General features: G+C 37.8%; 1 protein-coding gene across 1 annotated transcript; it reads right to left on the bottom strand.

Annotated features, from left to right (window-relative positions):
- On the bottom strand, window positions 1-17,314 carry elovl5 (ELOVL fatty acid elongase 5). The gene is made up of 8 exons (XM_051916899.1): window positions 16,862-17,314; window positions 16,162-16,226; window positions 13,963-14,150; window positions 7,343-7,420; window positions 5,472-5,643; window positions 3,501-3,625; window positions 2,336-2,470; window positions 1-2,247 (listed from the first exon to the last, which is right to left on the bottom strand). The coding sequence occupies exons 2-8, from the start codon at window positions 16,217-16,219 to the stop codon at window positions 2,128-2,130; spliced, it is 876 nt and encodes a 291-aa protein (XP_051772859.1). The 5' UTR covers window positions 16,220-16,226; window positions 16,862-17,314; the 3' UTR covers window positions 1-2,127.
- Window positions 17,315-17,465: the final 151 nt, after the last annotated feature.

The following is a 17,465-nucleotide window of genomic DNA, read 5'->3' on the forward strand; positions in this document are numbered from 1 at the left end:
TCCAAATAAAAATCGCTTTATTGGTATTGTGTCTATTAATGGTCATGGGATGTTCTACTTGTGATACACTTCATTAATTCTCTACTGTGTTAATAGCCAATGGTATCGTGTATACTGGATGGGTGTGTCTGTATGCCTGCAACAAAAGCATCAGTTAACAACATTACATTATTTATCAGGGAAGTATCACAGTTAATGCAAGATATTATTACTTATCCAATTAAACAGGACACTAACAGAGAGAATGACTTATTAACAGCAATAACTGAAATAAATGAGAAGGACATATTAATGACAAATCAATGTTACAGAAGTTGCACAAGTAGTATTAATTGCTTACTGTAGATCCATGCTAATGGTTTAACTTTAACACACCTAAATGGCAAAACAACAACAGGCTAGATTAAGGAAAGTGTTCAAACACAAGAACAAAATGAACTTTGCTTGACAATGTCTGGAATGCTGGCACAGAGAATGAGTGGGTTAAGCTGTCGAAACATCCTGATTTCATGTTTCAGGTGACCCAACAGTCTCTAAAGAATTGTGCTCATTTCCTTCACTAACTGACACAAGGTTTTTCTTGCAGCACTTACAGCGCCTCACAGAGATGAAAAGGAAAGTGTTACAGAGTTAATAAAAGTGCTGTCATTACAGTGTAAGCAGTTGTTTACTAAAGCGACAAGCTGGGAAAAACTGCAGATTCATCATGACGGTTTTAACACCAGAAGATAAAGCAGAATCTTTTTACAGCTTCTCTTTTGCAGCAAAGACTAGCCAGTTAACACAGACATTACACTAACGCTGATATCTGCAGGCTGGAGACAGACGCTTTAGTTGAAACATTGATAGCCTGCAATGGATGCAATGCCAGTACAATATTACCAGTTTCATATACAACAAACAAGTGTATATTAGTGATTTGATTTTTTTTTTTTTTTTTTTTTGGTCATATTCATGCACAGGGCTGTTTGGATCAATCTCAATGCCTGGCTAATATTTCACCCCTAAATCTACAAATCTAAACTATTAAAGTTGTGACATTGTGTGCATGAAATTTTACCACATTTGGGTGGGAAAGAATCTGTAACACTTTACAATAAGGTTTCATTAGTACGTTAACTAGCAATGAGCAATACGTTTGTTACAGTATTATTTATTCATCAAAAATACAACTGATCATTTTAGCTCAGGTCCAGTAAATAATATTAACATACAACTTTTGATTTTAATAATGTATCAGTAAATGTTGCAAATGAACATTAACTAAGATTAATAAATGTTTTAGAAGTATTTTTCATTGTTAGTTCATGTTATCTAATGTTGTTAACAAATATGTTAACCTTATTGTAAAATTTAAAGAATCTTATTGTCATTACAGTAACAAAAAAACAAAAAAAAAAATTAAATTGTAAATTATTTACACATTATGATTTTGTAGTACAGTAAAGTTTTCAAAACATGGGCTGGGAATGAGAAATACACACAAAAAATGTGTAAGCTGGAATGAAATAGATATGTTTTGATAAGATTCACCTGTACAGTACAGCGCTAACAACAAACTATGCTAAATCAGTATTAACATAAAATAAACAGTCCATTTTCTTTTGTAAACCTACTTTAATTTACTAAACTCAATCAATTATTACAATAATTAGCTTCCATATTTCTCCTATTTCCCAAAGTATACATATTATCATCTACTGTCTGTACTGTAAAGACACATTGCATACGCTATTACTGTATAATTCAGCTCTATAAGTGTGGCAGACTGCTGTGTATTTAGTAAACTTCTCTGATACATTCTTCTTTATGTCTACAAACAAGTTTAGTGAAAACACCAGTGCAAATGAGTACAGCAATAAGGTTAGCCATCTTTATATTTCAAGAAAAATATATGAAAAACAAAAATACTCTATAGACGCCTGAGACGTAGACTAACTTGGACCCTAATTGTAGCTTTCTTTTTCTAATTTTTGGATTCAATATGAATAACATGAGGTTGCGGTGTGCAAACATGTAAGGAGTCTCTTAATAAAGATTAAATGGCTTTAGTAAGATGATACACATACATGCAGCTCCTCTACTGCGTTCATATCAATGACAGGACCGTGCGTGGATGAACTGCCGTCAATCTGCGCGTGGCTTCCTGTATCTAACCTTCTCGCTGGATGTCACGCCATTAGTGTGGCCATTTATTGATCCGTTCGCGAGATCGGTCTTCCGAGATCCAGCGTGTCTCTTATAGGTCTGTGAAGAAAAGAAGTGGAACGTTTACAGCAATCTGACTTTTGCTCAATAAAATACATTCTTTATGCCAAAATGAGAATCTCTTTACCTGTATGTAGAAGTTTGTGAAGAGTGTGATAAGAGTGATCATATAAGTGATTTGGAAATACAGCCAGCCCATTGGGAAACCACAGGGCCAAACCACAGCACAAGATGTCTGGAACATGGTCAGGACAAACTGGACCTGAGAGGAAACAGCCGTCAGTCATCATTCTTGTATATGGGTGATTAGATTAGATAACCTAAGATTGCTCTATAATCTACACCTTTCAAAAGTTTGGGGTCAGTAGTTTTTTTTTTTTTTTTTTTTTGAAAGAAATTAAAGGGGACCTGTAATACCCATTCACAAGATGTAATATAAGTCTCTGGTGTCCCCAGAATATGTCTGTGAAGTTTCAGCTCAAAATCCCCCACAGATCATTTATTATAGCTTGTCAATTTTGCCCCTATTTGAGTGTGAGCAAAATCACGCTGTTTTTGTGTGTGTCCCTTTAAATGCAAATGAGCTGCTGCTCCCGGCCCCCTTTCTAGAAGAGGGTGGAGCTTTAACAGCTCACGCTTCAGTTGCTCAACAACAACAAAGCTGGAGAATCTCACGCAAATCTTGAAAAAAGTTTATGCTTCCACAAAAATATGAATCCACACTAAAATTAATCAGAAATGTTTCTTGAGCAGCAAATCATCATATTAAAATGATTTCTGAAGGATCATGTGACACTGAAGACTGGAGTAATGATGCTGAAAATTCAGCTTTGATCACAGGAATAAATTACATATTGATATATATTCACGTAGAAAATAGTTATTTTATATTGTAATAATATTTCACTGTTTTTTCTGTATTTTTGATCAAATAAGTCTTGGTGAGCAGAAGAGACTTCTTTCAAAAACATCTTACTGACTCCAGACCTTTGAGCTGTAATGTATATTTTTCAAGCATTTTGCCTTTAAAATTTTACTAGGGAATAGTTCCCCTAAGTGGAAAATTACACATGTTAAAGACAATGACTCAAAACTTTCTGAAAAAGCTGAAATTATTTCCTATTTATTATAAATTCTGATTAAAGATGACTGGATCAGCCACCATAACCTCATTAGACTCTAGCAGTAGCACATATTCCTTTACAACAAAGCACTTGGTATTTTAATAAATTGAAAGAAAAAGAAACATTTAGGTTTCCTTATAGAAGTCTGGATTAAAAGCGTGTACTTACCAGCTGCCCTTGAGTGATGTATTTTTTCCACCACAGGTATGGTCTTATGGCCGGGACGGCAGAGAGGCCGTAATACGAGTACATCAGGACATGGATGAAGCTGTTAAACGTGGCGCCAAAGTACGCTGATGAAGAGAGAAGTAATAATATCAGTATTAGTTGATGCATTTGCTTTAAATACATTCAATCACAAATCATATCACCACTGAGGCTGTCCTATAATACAAGTTCAAAAGAAAAATTGGATCTCACAAAAATTGGATGTATTCTAATGGTGTGTTTCTGTATGAATAGCCAGCATTACGTCCTTCAATCAATGATCGGTATTTGTAGCCTGAAATATTTCTGTTTACTTTGCCAATATGGTTTTAGTTTGTTAGTTCTGTTTTCTGAGTTCTTGTTCCTAGTTTGTTTCTGTGGTTGCCTGTGTCTTGTTTAGTTCTCACTGTGGTTGTATTCAGGCCCTCAGTTTGAGTCTGTGCCTTGTCCTCTATTGTCTACGTTTATGCTTTATGCTTTGCTGTTGAGTTTTGTCCTAAGTTGAGTTCCTTGTTGTTTTCCCTGCTTTGTTTTGTTTGTCTAGTAAAGTAATACGGCTGTTAAGAAGATCCATTTCTCCATGCTCCTTCACCCTCCTTCGCCTGTCTAGCCTGACGCTGCTCTGTGCCTGCTCAAAATTCTGTGTAAGACACAATGCAGCATAAAAGCCAGACGAAATTATTCCTGCTCTGACCACCTCAGCACATAGTATAACAGTTTGCAGTTAAAATTGCTGTGTAAATGCATTTATGCCACCTCTGAGCAGCATTAAACAGCCTGTGCTTCTGTGCCACCTTTGCAGTGTAAATGTGGCATAAGATTTATGATGATTGTGCTATCAACCACGGTTCTGCATGAATAGCCATCATTACGCACTTCAATCAATGATCGGTCACCACAATCTACTCTAAAAAGTGAATAGATCCATTAATGCCAGAGATCGAGTGAATATACTCCTTTAAAGGGCTTGACATTAAGCCTGGTCATGTGCTTGTCCTTTGTAATCAGTCATTCACTTGTCCAAGTAAAAAGTTGCTTGTCTGGAAAAAATAGGATTTTTTTAGTGGTATAAATATAATTTATTCTGAAGCAATATCCTCCTCATCAGTGTTCAATAAGCTTTGACATATTTAAATCTGTGTATTTGTGATATTTTAAATGTATCCTTCATCTTTCATTTTTAAATTCTTAAATTTGATCAATAAATTCAATTAGAATAATTAGACACTATAGGGCTGTTACCAATCAAATTAAATAATTTACTCTGAAAAATTACAACTGCATTAAATAATGTTATGAGATTGTTTTAAATATTTTTTGAATATAAAAATAAGAAATGTTGGGAAAAAATTATGACTTTTAAACATGAAACTAAACCGCCAGTAGGTGGCGGCAAGTGACTGTCTTAATGAGTGAGTCACTGAATCATTCATTCAAAAAATTCGTTCCAATGGCTGATTCATTCAAGTATGAGGCAGTTGTTTATGAATGGGTTATTGAATCATTGACTCAACCGATTTGTTTAAAATGCTGAATCATTCAGTGCCTCAACAGCGCAACCTTTTTACCGTCATATACATTATACACTTATATTGTTATCAGTCGCCACTTACACTAAATATAATAAAATCAGAATCATTCTCACGTTTTGGTGATTCCCTAGTTATTTTTTGTTATTGACATTTTAATCAGGCTACTTGTCCGATCGGGCAAGTAAAATTCTCTTTCACTTGTCCCTTCAAAAAATCCATTTGTCCCGGACAAGCGTTAATGTCGAGCCCCGTGTTACATAACGCAAGCAGTTATTTAAAGACCCTCTGGACAAGCATTTTTCCACTGTTCTGTTTGGGTTTGTTTTTATGCATCTGAATAATTCAGCATATAATATGCAGCATAAGCACCTTCAGAAACATGTGACTGCGAGGAACTTACAGTGTCCACACGGCACCCAGTTCATGACGAACCACCAGATGTTGAGCATGGTGGCGTGATGGTAGACATGCAGGAAGGTGATCTGGTGGTTGTTCTTCCTCAGGATGAAGAAGAAAGTGTCCATAAACTCAATGAGTTTGGAGAAGTAATACCACCAGAGTACATTAATCATCTGAGGAGTTGATAAACATGAGAAGAGAGATTAAAAGACCATCATTTACACAAGAATTAATTTCTCCAAGCATATTACCGAAATGTAGTGTTAGATGGTACAAAAGTCAGGAGTGGGAATTGTGACGAATTTATTGATTCTCAGTCCACATCTGATTTTCACTTAAAGGTTATATTTCATTCATTTCATTGGTCTCTATACACTTAATAACTAAAATATATACAATACTGTTAAAATGTAAGCTTTTTACTATAGCATAACATCATGAAATTTGCCTTGTGAAAAATAAGTGCACTTAATTGTATTAAATGTGCACTAAACTTAACTGTACCTGCAGATGATATAATATTAACGAAATAAAAGGCCACTTTCAATGTCAAATTACATGTAAAGTACTGTAGGTGTTCATTCAGTATTACGTTTATATCTTTTTTATACTAGTGATTTGATTTTTTTTGTCATATTCATGCACAGGGCTGTTTGGATCAATCTCAATGCCTGGCTAATATTTCACCCGTAAATCTACAAATCTAAACTATTTAAGTTCTAATATCTTTTAAATGTACTAATTTGCAACTTCATCATTATAAACATGTAATTACAAATATATTTAAATAGTTTCAAACAGAAATTAAATTAAATTAAATTATATTTTAATTTACCATAAATGCTTGTCAGAACACACTTAAATAATAAGCATATTTCAAAGACAGCAAAAGTAATTATGAAATTACATTAAAAAAGCCCACTAAAGTTCAGCTAATTGCATTTAATATAACTTTATACTACATTTTCATTTAATTTCAATTAACAACTCATGTTCAAAAACATTACATTCCGTTCGCACTTAAGTATATGATTTCATAACAAGTACTTGCTGAAGTGTACTTCTTTTTCACTGTCACATTTAGTTTTGGTTTCCGTTCCTATGTTTAGTTCCTGTGTCCTTTGTTCCACTGGTTTCCTCTGCTAGTTTGTTTCCATTATTTCCTATCTGTTAACTGATTTCTCTCACCTGTATTTGATCTAGTTCCTCATTTTCCTTTGTATTTATTGCCCTCTGTTTCCTCAGTTCCTGTGTCTTTGGTTAAAGTATTGTCTTTGGTTTTCAAAGCCGTTATGTTTGTAATTATAAATAAACATTTGCTGCCACAGATCCTCCCCTCCTGACCAGCAGCGTCACATTCACAGCATTAAAGTACACTCTTCACTAAGCCCTGTTACTGAAAAATTCACAACTGTTGCCATCCAGCATATTATCAGACCAGCTTTTGCTCTTTTCTAAAGCTGACATTACATAATGCTAATGCCGTGTGCGTGTGTCTGTTAAGTCCACGAGACTATAGGTGTCCTATTTGTCTAGGGTGTTCACGAGTGTCCCCTTTGAGGCCGAAATGTGCCCTCGATGCTCCGCAGCAGACTTCTACCCGACAGTCAAAGCAGTATTGTCACTAAAGTGTGGACTCTGAGGAAGACTGCGAGGGCTTCGGGTTCCATTTGGGACAGGGCCATTCTCTAATAGAATGAAGAATATTGTATCCTTTATTTTGTATGTATTGTATTGTGTATTATCTAATACTGTATATAATATTCTCCACTGAAGAATATTGTATCTTTTCTGAGGATTGCGATAAAAGAGTGAAGCTGAACCTTTGAATTTGTGAATCTCATACATGTAAAACTCAGTTTGTTGTTTTACCCTATTGTCGGCCTCTCCTCCACTGTGGGTGTTCTGGCAGAAGAAGTTGTATCCGCCCTGATACACTGACATTACCAGCTGTAGAGACAGAAGGATAACAGAGTGAATGATTTACAGTGATTTACAGTTTACATTAACAAGACACAATGTATCCAGCTGGGTATCGTTCAAAAATTTTCGACATTGGTACTGATACCGATACCTTGACTTCGATACCGGTTTCTGAACGATACTTTTTTTGATAACGATTTTATAAAATCTGTTTTAACAACATTATGTTACCTCAAAAATTATGCCCAATACCCGCACCAAAATTCGAGCCCTGTTTCACTGACGTTGACGAGATTAACCCCTTTGGTATCGAAATTTGGTACCGAACAACAACATTTTTTGATACTCGATGGTATCGAGGCAATTCAGTCGGTGCCTAAAAAATATCAAACTCGATACCCTCTCGATACTCCATAGCCCTACTGCTAACGTTCCAATTAAGTAATGAAAACATTATGTAACTTTCAAATTGTCCAGTTTTTAAATTTTGGGGAGTTATGCAAACATTAAGGGAATATTCCATTTTATCATTTTGCAAACATTATGGGAATGGTACTTTTGAATGTTCTCTGAACGTTCTGAAACTAGTTGTAGTAACATTTAAAAATGTTACATGAACATCATGTTTCAGAAATAAAACATTCCATGGATGGCATATAAATGTTTTTGTGCTAACACTTTGAGAACATTATTAACTCTTACCCCGCCACTAACATTTTTTTTTTTTTTTTTTTTTGTCATTTTTTGAATTTTCCAGCAATCCATGTTTTCACTGTTATACGGTAGGGAGCGCTATTACCAAGTGGCAACCTTCCGTTCTCTCTCTTGAAGCCAATACGGAAGTGATTAAACTGCAATTCATCGACTGGCCGCTAGAGACAGGCTCCAAAACAGAGTCAAATCTGTATCTCCACCATGTTAAAATGCCCAACTTTACAGCAGAAAAAAAAAAAAATGTTTACAGCCTGGTACAAAAAGTGGTTTTGGTCTATATAGCTAATTCTGCCCTTCATGACAACTGTGAGGGGGGTGAATTTTTTATAACTCATCCGTTTAAATTATATAAAGCCTAAAATTTCTGCATAATTAAGGGCGTGGCCACTTGAGTGACAGGTGGATTGCCACTGCTGTCACTACTAGCCGTTTGTTAGTCGTCACGTCACCTCAGCTAATTCCAGCCGCTGAACTTGGCATCTCTGCCGTGTTTGTGCTTTTTTTCAGGATTATTTCGTACAATTATCAAATAATATGGCTTGCTGTGCAGTTAATTGTACTAACAGATTAAAAAAAAACACCTGTCATACGAGCTCTGATTTCTGAATAGTCAAGACAGATGTGCGTCTTTGTACATGTGCACACATCCGGAAAATAAATGAAACACATTGATGGATCGTCTTGGCATTGGCTAAAAGTTTTGTCCGTCAGATTTACTACAATGACATTGGCAAGAGAATATGCCTCTTAAGACACCACAAAATCTGACAGCACTGCTTGGATATTATAACTAAAACTGCTGAACTATTTTGAAAAATATACTTTGGACACGAGCTGATTTGTTTGTGAGAGCATAATGTATACGATCGTATACAGTTTTACAACAAACGCTGCTCAGGTTGCATAATTTCTTGAAGAACGATGATGGAGAGCAGATCGTTCAGAAGAAATATGATGAAAACTATGGACGATATATTAATATTTCATGGATTTAATGTTGTTTTTATGGACAAAAAGTGCTGTTGGATGTTTTTCAATGGACGCTTATCATGGATCAGATTGGATTCATCTCGCGATCGCTATTTCATTGCAAAGGTATGAAGTCCTGTTTTGATTTTGCGTGTTGTCATTTGCACACCCGACACAAATTACAATATTACTAGTGCTGGAGCATCTATATCATAAAACAGACACTGAAGATTGACAGTAAACCCTTAGAACTTTCAAATGATGTATAATTTGTTATCTTTATTAATATTTTAGATAGTATCTAAGATAGATAGATAGCTCCTTAGCCTGAGCTAACTTGATCACATCAAGCTAGGCAGGCGTGGTTTCAGAAACAAGGTACCTCAGCTCCACCCACATCCCTGCCTTCGATAATCCGGAAGTGACGCGTGGTGAAGCGATGCCAAGATGGCGACAGCCGGCTCCGCCCACTTTGGGCTTCAAAAATGCTCTTCAGAAACCTACGGGTGACGTCACAGACACTACGTCCATGTTCTATACAGACTATGGGTATTACACATCTTCTGAAAGAGTACAGAATCTCCAGATCAAAACACAGGCGAAGAAGCAGCAGAAACAAGCGACAGAAGCATTGCTTATGTACATTTAAGCGAATGCAATCATCAAACATTTAACATCATATAAATCAAAGCTGCCTAACGTCACTGAATGAAATGTTGAACCCATTAAGAGGAAACGACTGTGAAGCTTTGGGGGTGTTGATGGACTTGATCTACTCCATCTGTGTTTTGATCATCGCTCTGAATCCCATGCGGACGAAATCTTTGACAAAAAGTGTTCAAAATGTTGCTTTTTAAATGAATCTTACGCACATTCAAGTGTTGTTAAAAAAGAATGCATGAAGCTAGAATAAACTGTATGTAATGTATGTGATGTAATGTAACATGAATTCATGCGCACTGTTGCTGAAAACTGATGGCATATGGTTAAAAACGTTTGATGCTTCCTATCTATCAGAAATCTTGCAATTTCAACAAACAGGCCATCTAAACTCTCTCGCACACGAGTCATCTTTATTGTGAAGGTGGCTTTAAGTAAGTTTATTAATATTCTCTCCTGATAACTGAAGCCGAGCACAATATGAGCATCTGCAGAGGCTCGGAGGTGTAATGCTGATGCATGGAGATATTTTACTGCTGACTTGCACAGAAAGTAGATAAAAAAGGGCTTAATTTTTTAATTCTTTTGAACTATGATCTTGTTCTCACCTCTCACTGAACACTGTGCAGACCTCAGTAAAATCTCCCATGAGCCTCTAACGTGTCATTGTTCATTGTCTCATTCTGAATAAAGTCCTTGTTCTTTCTGCTAAAGTTTTTTTAGCAAATGCAGAATGAAAGCTGCACATCTGTTCCCTATGTATAAATCTTATACTAAACCTCAAAAAACGTTCTCATTATTGCCTGACCTCATGTTACAGGGGGACATCTCGATTTAAATAACCTCTTTAAAAGGACATTCAGGGGACATAAAGGGCCATTCAACTGTCCCAATATAGCCCTAATTGCTTTGGCCTGATAGAGCTTCTCAAGGTCAGTGGGTTGATTTTGCCGTTAGAGAAACTGTCACAGGACGGCGTGCACCGCTGCCTCTCTCTAAAGTCCTAAAGCGCAGTCCCAGCTCTCACTATCTGACTCGGCTCATTCCTCATTAAATGAAATAACTTACAGACTGTTTCAGCATTCCCACAGCAGTTGGGAAATGGATAGATAAGGTCCGCTTGAAAGGGAAGTTGAACTAGTCTTTTCTTCTCTGTTGTGCCGTATATCCAAGTGAAATGGCTTCTCAAACAAGAACAGATGTAGGGCGGGGCTTGATTTTGTCCATGGGGAACTGATTGGATGGTTGTGGTTTGCTATTGGTGGATCTCATGTGAATGACAGGTTGCCCCGCCCTCATCATCAGAGAAGAGAAGAGATGTCACTCCAACAGCGAGGGGAAGATATTCTGATTCAAAATTATGAGTAGTAGCGGCCTTTGCTGTGTTTCACCCGTTTCACTTGAATCGGGCCTAGCAACAAAAGGAGCTTCCACTTGTGCTCGAAAAAGAGCTCCGTCCCCTGCCATTATGCACGCACCAGGGTCGGAAATTAACGGGGGGCTTAGGGCAAAAGTGCCACCAAAATGAATAAAAATGCCCCTAAAATTCAAGATATGGTGCAAAAAAAAGTCCCTGTATAAGTTCTTGCTTTTAATATTTATAAAGGATATAGCCCGTTGAGCCTCAGGTCCTGCAACCACCATCAGCGCCTGAGTGGGTAGATCCTGTGGCTCCGCCTCCGGCATCAGATCGTCTTGCTCAGTCAACCTGTTGGCTCCACCCTGGCTCCTCCCACCTTCGGCTCCACCAGACACCCTCGGCCTTTCAGCTCCACCGCGTTCCTTCATCCCACCGGCTCCCCCTTGTTCAGTTGTCACTCCACCTTCGCCACGGACTTGCTGACCTTCCGCTACGCTCCGTTCCTCCACCCCTACGGCTGCAGCGGGCTCCTCCTTTCCTTTTGGGTTCACCTCGGTCCTCCATCACACCGAAGTCACCTCAGTCCTCGGGCAGTCTGGCTCCACCTCAGACGATTGTCGACACAGGCCTCAGATGCCAGCGATGTCGCTCTTCTCCATCGCCGCTCCGCCTCCATTGGTCGTCCCCCAGTTGACGTCAGCCTCCACACCACCTTGGTTCCTTCCTCCCTCGAATCCACCGTGGGCTGTCGTCTCTGGGCTCTAGGTCTGTGCCGTTGGACGCACTTCATCATCGCCGCTGGGGTCTCGTCATCTGTATTGCACCATCCCCTCATCATCTCCTGTCCTCGCTGTATCATCACCTCGGCCCCTCCAAAGCCCCCTCCATCCCTCCCTCACTTCTGCTACTATGGTGCGAGGTCATGCCTAGTAGGAGGGGGCGTTCTGTCACGGTTATCTGGACTCATTTATCTTTAGTTTCACTTTCATGGACTTTCTTAGAGAAGAAACTGTTAAATAAAGTTGTTATTTTTGTTTTGTTTTTGCACACAAAAAGTATTCTCGTCACTTCACAACATTAAGGTTGAACCACTGTAGTCACGTTGACTATTTTAAGGATGTATTTACTACTCCTCTGGACCTTGAATGTTTTTGTCTCTTTTTCTCTGGCCTCCGAATCGCAAAGGCCACCTCTGATTACGAGGCACAGGAATTTAAATCAATAATGATGTGCGCAGATAAATCATTTATAATAAACCCTGCAATATTACATAAAAAACAAGAATTTTCCATTTGGATTTCATAGTGACTTTAATGCATTAGGTGTCATGAACAATACTGCATTTGTTGATGTTAATTTATAAACATACTAGTATTTATTGTTAATTCATATTCACTCATTATATATTAACTTGTGTTAATGTATACTAGAACTGTTAGGGAATGAAATGTTTACGTTAATGAATTGAACCTTATTGTGAAACCAAATCACCAAAGTGACCAGAACACTGATCTTACTACATAAAGAAGACAAAAACTTTAAACGGATAAAACAAGGTTTGTTCTCGCGCATCAAGCAAGAACATTTGAGCTTTCATTGACCATATTTGATGAGCTCTATGCATGTGTGTTGATTCACATGATGTTATCATGTGAATAAAAGCCTAAATCTGTTTGTGACTCTTGGATTAAACCAGTCGATTCATTTGGATTACTTTTACCATCTCTTTTTGAACTCTGAAGCATCGGTGTTTTGGGTGAATAGAGGGACAGAAATCTCTCAGGTTTCATTAAAAATGCCTGTGTATTTATTTGTTATTTTCGAAGATGAACAAAAGACTTATGGGCTTGGAATGACATGAAGTTGAGTAAATGACAGAATTTTCATTTTTGGGTGAACTCTCCCTTTAAGAAAGAGAGAAGACATGGACATTTGCAGCCTAGAGGTTTTATTTCTCTAATGAGGCTGCAGTAAAACAGCTTCAAGATAACTCGTAGCTGACATAGTGTGCTCGTTTGGTCAGTTTTGCAATGCAGACAGCGTGGAGAGTGCAAATTAGGTAAGAAAGGACTCTGAACTTTAAGGTGCACATGGACTGTGACATAAACCTGCTCAGCTTCCAAAAAAGTCAAACCATCAGTATCAAAGTGCATGTCCTTAAAGGTCTCGATCACATTCAAATATCTAGATTGTGTAACATCTGTTACAGCATAAAATCAATGGGAATGCAAGCTTACTGGAGTGTAGGAAGGCACTTCAGAACATTAGGATGACTAACTCATTTTTTTAAAATAGAGTTAGCAGGACAAGCCAGTGTTATTTTAGTATCACTGAGATACTATTGTAGTCTTTCTTTAACATTTTGAGTTTTATTTTGAGAGAATCATTCAAATGAGCCTATAATATTATGCTTATTGTGATGTAATGACTTTTTTGTTGTTGTCAGAAATTGTATTTTTGTGCCAAACACTCATATTTTTCTTTTTCATGACCATTTTCTGCCCTCTTTCTGATTTTAGATTTAAACAAGCCATTTTTTACTGCTGCATGATAATGCCCTGCTGCATGTGAAATATCAGCTACAGACCAACAGATTCATAAAAGAATCTGCACTGAAATCTGTCACGGTTTACCCTCGTTGCTAGTTTTTCTGGTGTTTAGGATTAATAATAGCTCACCATGACTGGAAATAGCAAGTGTTGATCACTCAATAGACGCCGTTGACATGTAAACACGGATTGTCAAGGGAACAGACTGGGAAGGAAGTTTTGATTTCTGAAAATTACAGTATGTTCTCACAGTTGATCTCCTTTCACAGTACTTTAAAATACATCAAATTTGCATATGTTATTCATTAGGAACTCACCTCATAGAACATGTAGAGAGACAGGAGCGTCAGGAAGAGGTTATATGGCACTAGCAGAGCTCTGCAGGAGTATGGCTGTCTGTTCTTCATGTATTTTGGTCCCATCCACACAATCAGAAGGTACATCATGCTGAAGGTGAAAGTGGGGATGTAGTTGTCCAGCAGAAGCCATCCTCTAACCCGAGGATCTGTAAATGAGAGAGCACAAGCATCCTCACGCATGTGCAACGGCATTAGGATGTTCAGTGAACAGGTGTTCGTTCCTCTGCATTTAACTCTTTCCCTGCCACTGACGGAATTTTCCAGCAATCCATGTTTTCACTGTTATACGATAGGGGGTGAAGAAGAAGCACAAACAAGCGATAGAAGCATTGCTGACGCACATGTAAGCTAACGCAATCATCAAACACTATACAGCATTTAAATCAAAACTGCCTAACGTTACTGAATGAAAGAAGAGGAAACGACTGTGAAGCTTTGACGGTGTTGATGGACTCGATCTACTCCATCTGTGTTTTGATCATCATTCCGAATCCGGACGAAGCTTTTGACAAAAACACTATTTTAACAGCTTTATGTTCAAAATGTATCTGTTTTTTGACACATTCAAGTGCCCACATTCAAGAAATGATAAAAAAAAGAATGCATAATGCTGGCGTGGAAAGAGTTAACAGTGGCTTGAAAGAGATAGTTCACCCAAAAATGAAAATTATCCCATGATTTACTCACCCTCAAGCCATCCTAGGTGTATATGACTATCTTCTTTCAGACAAACACAATCAGAGTTATATTAAAATATATTCTGGCCCTTCCAAGCTTTGTAATGTCAGTGAATGGGGGTGTGAGATTTTGAAGCCCAAAAAAGCACATCCATCCATTATAAAAGTAATCCATACGACTCCGGGTGGTTAATAAAGAAAAATATCCATATTTATAAGAAAAATATCCATATTTATTTTACATAGCTTCCGGTAAAGGGCTGTACGTATCAAGTCACGGCAAAAGAGTGGACTCTGACCTGACGCATGACGTCTCGACGAACGAAGAAGCTCAGAGGATAGAGAAAAACAAAACACCGGTCATGAATTAGAAGTCTAAAACGAGAATTTTTAAAGAGAAATGTTGGAGGAGCTTGAGTTTGTTGCCCAGCTCTATTTGTTTGAACCGTGAGAGGCTTCTACTCTTATGATACTCCTACATCATGCATCAGGTCAGAGGTCGCCGGAACTCGACTTGCATATGGCCGTCTGCCAGAAGCTAGTTTATGAAGTTTTGATTATGAATATCTTTCTTACAGAAATGCATCGCTTTGCTTCAGAAGGCCTTTATTAACCCCCTGGTGTCGTATGGATTACTTTTATGATAGGATAGATGCACTTTTTTGGGCTTCAAAATCTCGACCCCCTTCACTCCCATTATAAAGCTTGGAAGAGCCAGGATATTTTTTTAATGTATCTCCGAATGTGTAGGATTACAGCTAGGATGGTTTGAGGGTGAGTAAATCATGGGATAATTTTCATTTTTGGGTGAACTATCCCTTTAAAAGCAGTTCATCCAATCAGAATTTTATAATGCTGATTTTTCCACAAATCCTATTTGGCTTGGTGTTGCATGGACTGATACGGAAGCTTGTTTCTACTACGGAATAAAAAAAAGTAATTGAGACTTTTTATCTCACAATTCAGTTTTTCTTCTCAGAATTGCGAGTTTATATCTCACAATTCTGACTTACTGTAATATCTCGCAATTGCAATTCTGATAAAAAGTCGCAATTACCTTTTTTTTATTCCATTTGCAGCGCAGACTGAAATTTTAATTGCTTCCAATCTGATTGATTCATACAGTTTCCAAGAATTGAGTGGTAGAGTTTGTTGCTGTCATTATTTTCAGTCTGGAATGCAAATTTATAAGATACTGGGTTGATAAAATGAGAACTTTTAGGATAAAATAATCGTTGGATTTGTCAAAGTTTGCCAGATTGGCAAAAGACACCCATTAGAAGCACTTGCTTGGCTGTGTGAGGCATTATTCAAATCATCAGCATGCACTAACATTGTTTTACCTATGAAAATAAAGTTGATATATGCTCCATTTGCTAAACCTGCAATGTTCTGGCATACAGTATAGGAACACAACATAAAGAAAAGTTTAGCCGAGGCAGCAAGAAAGACAAGTTGTACAGAGGAGAATAGATCTTACCCCTGGGTCCCATCCAAGAGTCAATGTAAGTGTTGACTCTGTGATTAAGGGCCTCCATCTTCAACCTTCAAGAGAAATCATATGAATCATTTTTTCTTTCTTTTGATTTGGGGTTCTTGAAAGGTTTTTATGAAAATAATATGATGCATAAAAATGGTAACAATAAATCTCCTGATGGCAAACTAACATAGTATTAACATCATTATGAAGTCTTAATTTTTACTTGTGCATGATGACTATGATTTGGAGATATAACACACTCATAAACCAATATGCAGTTAAAAAACACCAGCAGATACAAACAAAAAGCCCAATGTATAACATTAAGCCTTAAACTTATACATTCTACAATAAAATGAAATTGCATTGTATTAAAGTAAAATGTGATGAATTCTAGAATGTCACCCAGCAGAACACTGCTGTTACTGACAGGATCGAGTAACAACCCTTATACAACACATCCAAAACTGTTGCTAGCCCATACATGTCAAGACCGTTCAGAATCGTGAATCAAACACTTCTTCATAAGCACAACTAAAGAAAGCTCATCAATCCGAGCGGTTCTGATCTTTTATAAAGTCATATGATGCTAGACACCGCTCATCCGCGTTCGCGAGGTCACGGGCGTCATTCTGCCCCAGACCGCACACTTTCAGATGACATTTGGGTGTTTAAATCTCTTTTGCGTCATGCGTCTTACCTTTAGTCTTCTCGGATATATGCTATCTTTTCTTCAGGGCTCAGTGCTGTGCGGGTGGTGTCGTCAGTGTGAAAGCGTGGAAAAACCTCGTGAACTAATAAGCGTCATGAGTGTCTGTAGTCCGCCTTAAAACTGATGCGTAGAGAGGGACGCGTTCGAATACGCACTTTACGCGCCTGAGCAAAGTCTGCGCGCACACCGCGCCTCCCTCGCGCACTTTACTGAATCTGCAGATTTAAGAATTCAGATACGTTTAATTCCAAGAACAACAGTGTGCATTTGGAACGTTTATAACATGTTAAAATATAAGTTTTAAAACAAAACTTTTTAAAGTGGTGATGAATTCACATTTAAACTGTCGCCATTGCGTTTCAGAACGCAAATGTATCCGTTTATAATTTACATTATGAGGTTATAAGAGAGAAGCGCGCGTTCTGGCAGTTTGTTTTAGGAATTCTTTTTCAAGGCGTGAACTGCTGCGAGAAATGAAGTCACCCCATTCATCTGAAGTTAAAACGGACCAATCGCAGCGCGGCTCTGATGTGGAACCAGATCGGGCCAATCACAGCGCTGCTCTCATGCATCGAGCGCACCACGGGGCCCC

Source organism: Ctenopharyngodon idella, chromosome 13 (genome assembly GCF_019924925.1).
Source record: "Ctenopharyngodon idella isolate HZGC_01 chromosome 13, HZGC01, whole genome shotgun sequence".
NCBI classification, from domain to species: Eukaryota; Metazoa; Chordata; class Actinopteri; order Cypriniformes; family Xenocyprididae; genus Ctenopharyngodon; species Ctenopharyngodon idella.

What these genes read in the sequence shown, in the direction of transcription:
- elovl5 (XM_051916899.1), bottom strand. Translation starts at nt 16,219, where the DNA reads ATGGAGGCCCTTAATCACAGAGTCAACACTTACATTGACTCTTGGATG. An exon ending in CTGGGTGCCGTGTGGACACT is followed by an intron (nt 3,626 to 5,471) that starts GTAAGTTCCTCG and finishes TCTCTTCATCAG; the next exon opens with CGTACTTTGGCGCCACGTTT. An exon ending in TCACAAACTTCTACATACAG is followed by an intron (nt 2,248 to 2,335) that starts GTAAAGAGATTC and finishes TTTTCTTCACAG; the next exon opens with ACCTATAAGAGACACGCTGG.